Source organism: Vitis vinifera, chromosome 14 (genome assembly GCF_030704535.1).
Source record: "Vitis vinifera cultivar Pinot Noir 40024 chromosome 14, ASM3070453v1".
Taxonomy (NCBI): Eukaryota; Viridiplantae; Streptophyta; class Magnoliopsida; order Vitales; family Vitaceae; genus Vitis; species Vitis vinifera.
The window spans coordinates 8,200,127-8,206,421 of NC_081818.1; the positions used below are offsets into that span (position 1 = coordinate 8,200,127).

Sequence of the window (6,295 nt, forward strand, 5' to 3'; positions counted from 1 at the left end):
TAGTTTAACTGTTTTGGTAAATAAATGAAAATGCTTTTAGAACATTTTTGTAAATTCATTGAGAATAAGAAAAATGTTCCTTATTGGGTTTTAACGGGAGTTTTGGACAAAAATGATTTCTTTAAAACAAAAAATTCATAAATTAATTTTATTCTCAAAATAATTTTCAATGTGATGTGTGTCTTATTCATGAGGGTATTTACATCATAAAACTGTAATTGGTAATTATGATTTTTGATTTTTTTTTAAATAGTCAAAATAGTAGTTGGTGATCATAGCTCTAAATTTAAACCTAAAACCAATTTTTTTAAGTTCAATTTTTTAAATCATGCGAATGTTCAATATGCGATGGTCCTCTCCAATAACATGCAAAATATCAATAGCAATTCGATGAATGTTGCCTAATGCACCTGAAGTAGGCTCAGCAAATCGACTAGCAATCTCAACCATACCAGTGATCTATTAAAAAAAAAAAAAAAAAAGTTAAACAGACAAAGATGATTTTTAATTAATTAAAATTTAATAAACCATTTATAAATTAAAAAAATCTTACCAACAACTGAGTAGCTGCTGCTGTACTATGATACCTCATCTGATCTCTATGGAAAGGGGGTGTGATCAAACGTCGTGTAATACGTCGGTACCACTCTATATATGGATCATGAAACTGCATAGCACCCACCATAGGTGGTGCCGTCACAATACGCTCTGCACGACTAGCCCATAAGGTAATATACTGTGCATGAAATGCCTCCCAATCATACTTATGTCGTCCTCGCCTATCCATGGAATGGAGGTGTTGCTCTATGGAACAAGATGGAGGTATCCCTTGTTAGAGGCCAAACTATCGCAACACTCGCTCCGGTCGATACCACTCGACAATGTCAAAGCAAATAAGAGGTGACATCATCCTCTAAATCTCCTGGTCTGCTAGAGATATCGCTGGAAGATGGGCAACTAAGTCTTCCATGTAAGGCTCCCATAAAACCTGTTAAAATCAACATTTGAAATTAATAAAGTTAATGTTTATATGGTTAACAATAGCACATTAGATCTTATATGTACCTGGTCATGGGTCTGTGCATCTAATTGGTCTCGATAAAATGTCAACACACGTGATGGGTTTTGAGCCCATGATAAAGGTACTCTCCACCTACATCCTAACGGATCAGCTAGTAAACCCTCATGTAACAATGCCTCATACTGTAATCCCTGCTCTAAATGCTCAACTGGTAAATCATTGACTGCATCATCCTCTAAATGCTAGGCTGTTGGAGGGGTTGGTGGTTGACCAAAATAAGGTCGACCCAGGTGGAGTCTCTCCCAAGACCATAACTGCAAAAAAATGTAACATTAAAATTTTACTTAAATTATAAACTTGAAACAACTAGAAATTTCAATCTAATGTGAATAATTAATTATACCTATAATAGTGTGACACATCCAGCAATATCGGTGGCACCATCCAAACTCACTCGACACAACTCCCTATATAGGTGTGCTAATACTGCACTACCCCAACTATACATAGATGTCTAAGTCAAGTCTCTAAGAAGTGGGAGATAACACATATGTATGTGAGTACCCTTCTTGTCTGTAAATAGAGTTGAACCTATGAGTTCTAATATGAAAGCACATGCATACTGCTCTAATGTGGCATCATCTAAATCAACTGGTGGATGAGAGAACTGGTGACATAGCCATCGTGTCGATATCGCTGATCCTTTAATCTCAGATGTAGGGGGAGTCACCCCTAAAAGTTCATAACATAGCAATGACCAATCTATATCACATGTGCCAGTGATGGGAAGCCCATGAATACGAAGACCTAATATGACAGCAACATCCTGTAAAGTAATGGTCATCTCCCCAACAGGTAAGTGAAATGTGTGTGTCTCAGGACGCCATCTCTCAACTAGACTAGTGATCAATCCCCAATCTAGTGTAATGTGTCCAATACGATATACACCATAAAATCCAGATTGAATAATATAAGGTCGAAGACGAGGATCCATCTCCCACTCCCGCATAAACCTAGATATATGTTGTCAACAAGTCAAGACTGAAGCAAGCTGTAAAAATACAAATAAATCATTTAGATAATAAACTGTAATTTTTTTCATTCTTTAAAGAGATATTATGTGTTTTCATATACATACCTGACCAGAGTCAACTAAATGAGACCTATGTCTATCATGTAGAACCAAAATAGACATATCTAATGGATCTGGATCAGAACTATGTCCTCTATACTCCATATTTGTAACAAAATTGTGAAGATAAATAAACAATACTTATTGTTTTTAAATAAAAAAATATTTTTAATGGAAAAGTTTTAAAAATTTATGGAGTTTTCCATATATTAAGTATATATCAGTTTGATAAATTTAAGTAGATCAATTCATTTATGACCAATAAACAAGTCATACTAGTTTAAAATAAAATTAGAGATACAAATACAATGAAGCATTTTGTTAACATTTTTAATAGAAAATTTCAAAATTTTGACAGAGTTTCCCCTATAGTATGGACATTATTCAAAATACAAATAACCTGATTAGGCAAATAACATCAATATTTATAATCAAACCAAAGCCAATAATTGAATAAAGGTAGTATCATAGTAGCTTACATCACAATATCCAAGAAAATTACATGCACACATCACAAGGTCTAATCAACTCTATTACTGTTTTGACAAGAACGACGATTGTGGCCACTTTGTTTGCATAACCCACATGTAATAGAAGTCTTGCCATCTCTAACATCCATTTCATTATGCAAACGACTTGATTTAGGTCATCCACTCCATGCACGTTTCATCGACTCAGAAGGCATGATAATCGGGCCATCATAAGGAAGCCACTCATATACATTGAAAATGGGATGGAACAAGGGTGCCCAAGTATTATAGTACGATTGTGTACTGTAGTAGTGTTGAACAAGTGGTCTAAAATCAATTGAACGAAAATGACATGCTGCTAGAATATGACTACATGGGAATCCATATATGAGTGTTTTACCACACGTGCATGCATACTCCTGTAAGTTGACGCGATATGTTCGACCACGAGTTGAGCTACTCTTAGTACCCCTATTACTCTTCACATGGAATTGTCCTTAGATGTGATCATATAAAATAATCTCATGAGATCCCACCTTAACCACATTTGCCTTCATCTTAGCATCAACATATGGAGTGTATTCCTCACTTGAAGCAAGTCGATTAGCACCTTGTTCCCTTCTCACAACAAAGTAACTATTTAGCCGAAAAAATGTCAATTGAACCAAAGCAGTTACGGGTAAGCTACGAGCCCCTTTAAGCACACTATTGAACATCTCCGCCATGTTTGTAGTCATGATGTCGTACCTTCGACCTCCGTCATGAGAGAGTGCCCATTTCTCAAAAGGGATTGCTTCCAACCATTGTTGTGCGGCTGCATTAATCCTCCCAATTGTGTTCATATGTTTATTGAATTTTTCAATCTTGGTTGCTAAAGCTTCTCTGCACATCAGATTTTTTAATATTTTATCCTTGAATCGAGTCATAAAATTGCTAGCAAGATGACGCATACAAACCCTATGATATGCGTATGGCTCAGACCAACCAAGATGAACATCGCTCATTGCAGCCATAATGCCTGGATGTCGATCTGATATAACACAAAGTTTCTTCCTATTAGTGACTCTTGTTCTAATACATGCCAAAAACCATCCCCAACTATCAATATTCTCACCCTCTATTAGGGCAAAAGCCAATGGGAATAACTGATTATTTCCATCACAACCCATAGCAATCATTAAAGTGCCTTTATACTTCCCATACAAATGTGTACCATCAATACTGAGTACAGGCCGACAATGCTTGAATCCTTCAATAGATGGCTGAAATGTCCAAAAAACTTGTTGAAATATTTCTGTATTCTCCATAATACCAAGAAATGTTTTTGAAATTACAACACATCCTGGATTTGCCTGCTCTAAGGCAATGAAAAAATGTGGCAGCTCTGTATATGACTTATAATAATCACCAAATAAGTTTGTAAGAGCTTTAAGCTTTACTTTAGATGTCTTCTTGTATGATATTTGGTATCCGAATTTCTCCACAATACTTGCTTGAATAGCAGCCACTGACAATGTGAATTGTGCCTTAATCATTCCTTGGATATGAGCAGCAATCAAGTTGGAATCTAATTGTTGATGATCCCGATTCAAGCAAGGATTTACACATTTGTGGGGACCATTGTGTTTATTGATTGCAAATGAAGTTGTACCTTTTACAACCATAGCATGAAGTTTCCATGGACATTGCGATTGCTCAGCCTTCTTGCATCTTAGGACCAACAACTTTGTAGTTGACGAAACAACAACGTACTCTTGGTGTTGACTTAAAGAGTACAACTTTGTAGCATGTTGTAAATCTGCTTTTGAATTAAAAACTTGGCCAACCATGAACTCTCCATCTGAGTTTCCAATATTAGTGTTCCCCCATGGGGTCCAGTCACTTGAAACGGTGTTACCAATGTTTTCTACATTTTCAAACTGCAATGATGGTGCCGAGTGATACTGAACAGGGGAATACTCTATTGGATCATCAAGATCTGGGTTATTTGACATATCACAACATTCCCCATCCACGGAGACATATCTCCCTTGTTCACTTTCCATTGCTTCGTGAAGAGCTAAGAAAGATGAAACAACATTAACATTATTGTTTTCCTCATCAATAAATTCAAACACCCCATCGCCATCATGTTGAACATCTTCTGCTCTCTCACTTTGATCATCACCTTCTTGGGATTCACATTCTTCTTCATTTTCATCTGCTTTACACTCATAAGTCATTGCAACTGGGGCACTACTAGGTCCACAACCATACTCAAATTCCTCAACATTATCATTTTGTCCGAGTAATAATTGTGTGAAATTACCCAAAAATTGCCCCCTCTCCCGTGGTTGTACTGGCACTTGTTCAATATACAATTCAATTTCGTCCATTCCAAATGTGTTAACCAATTTCAACATTTGAGATAAACTATTATCATCCCATATTGGACAAGGTTGAAACCTATTTTCCCTTTTTAAAGGATATCTATAGTTGAGGACTAATTGAAATTGTTTTTTGGCAATGCCAGTTCTCGAGTATATCATAGATAACAAGTGTTCATAGGTTGAACTAACAGGCACATCCAAAGGCACAATTATAACTAGATCCCCAATATACTTTACATATGTTTTTGTCCTCAACACTTTTCCTTTACAAAAGCAAATCACAGGAACAATAGATTTAGACATGATTTACCTACAAAAAATACAATATCAAATGGTTTAATAATCAATAAAAATAATAGCAAGAGAAATTGCATATAATATTTTAACATGTGAATACACAATTATATAATAAAACACATTTTTACACATTAGGAGGAAAAATATAAATCACTTCATAATAATAATTTTTTTATTTAAATAGTTATCTATGATACAAATATAATGATAGATAAATGTTTTATAGAATTTTAATTTAAAACTTAGGTAGTGGGCTATAAATCAATAAATGTTGAGTTAAAAAATTACAATAATCTTAAAATTAAATAAAAAATAATCCACCAATTTTTTTTATTATAAAATATCATATATTAAAATAAAATTGAATGTTATGAACTATTAAATAATATATAATTTAAATAATTATGTTATTATTCATGAATCAATTGATATTTGATTAAAGCTAAAAGTCGAAAAAAAAATAAAAATAAAAATCAAATAAAAGTAACTGACCAAAAAAAAATATATTAATAAAATATCAATTACACAATTATAAAATTTTGATATATGTGTTTATTCTGTTTTTGGAAAGCTAGGTCCCTTCTTTTGACTAGTTTCATTGATCAGGAGCTGTCTAGATGAGAAATTGTGTGTGAAGATGAATCAATAACCTAGGATAAATCAACAATTTCATATGAATTACCAAATTGCAGATCTAAAACAGGGGACAACATGGGATATGGGAAGCATGACCTCAAAAAGATAGTAGAACCAAGGATGAGACATCAGTTTTCATGGATATATCGGTAGTTGGATTTTACGAATATACTAGGATATATCGGGAAATATCAGTGGAAATTTTGACAAATAAATCGATGGAAGAAATTTTGAGGAAAAAAAAAAGAAAAAACAAGAAATAATACGCATATTCAAGTTATTACTTTTAAATTATATATATATTATTTCTAATATTCGATAATAAATTAATAATATATAGAACTTGAAAACACATTTTACATTGATATAT

The 6,295-nt window shown here is 33.7% G+C and overlaps 2 protein-coding genes across 2 annotated transcripts; both read right to left on the reverse strand.

Moving 5' to 3' along the window:
* Positions 1–913: 913 nt before the first annotated feature.
* LOC104881483 (serine/threonine-protein phosphatase 7 long form homolog) lies at positions 914–2,015 on the reverse strand. Its single transcript, XM_019224828.2, has 3 exons — positions 1,586–2,015; positions 1,066–1,229; positions 914–988 (listed from the first exon to the last, which is right to left on the reverse strand). Exons 1-3 carry the CDS (start codon positions 2,013–2,015, stop codon positions 914–916), a joined length of 669 nt encoding a protein of 222 aa, XP_019080373.2.
* Positions 2,016–3,120: 1,105 nt separating this feature from the next.
* Positions 3,121–4,998, reverse strand: LOC104881482 (uncharacterized). Its single transcript, XM_010661853.2, has one exon. It carries the CDS (start codon positions 4,996–4,998, stop codon positions 3,121–3,123), a length of 1,878 nt encoding a protein of 625 aa, XP_010660155.2.
* Between the last annotated feature and the right edge of the window lie 1,297 nt (positions 4,999–6,295).

Excerpts from the sequence above, each read along its gene's own strand:
- LOC104881483 (XM_019224828.2), bottom strand. The coding sequence starts at position 2,015 with ATGGATCCTCGTCTTCGACCTTATATTATTCAATCTGGATTTTATGGT. Across the intron at positions 1,230-1,585 it reads TCTATTTACAGACAAGAAGG|TTGAGCATTTAGAGCAGGGA; the intron begins GTACTCACATAC and ends ATGATTTACCAG. Across the intron at positions 989-1,065 it reads ATGCACAGACCCATGACCAG|GTTTTATGGGAGCCTTACAT; the intron begins GTACATATAAGA and ends TGATTTTAACAG.
- LOC104881482 (XM_010661853.2), bottom strand. The coding sequence starts at position 4,998 with ATGGACGAAATTGAATTGTATATTGAACAAGTGCCAGTACAACCACGG.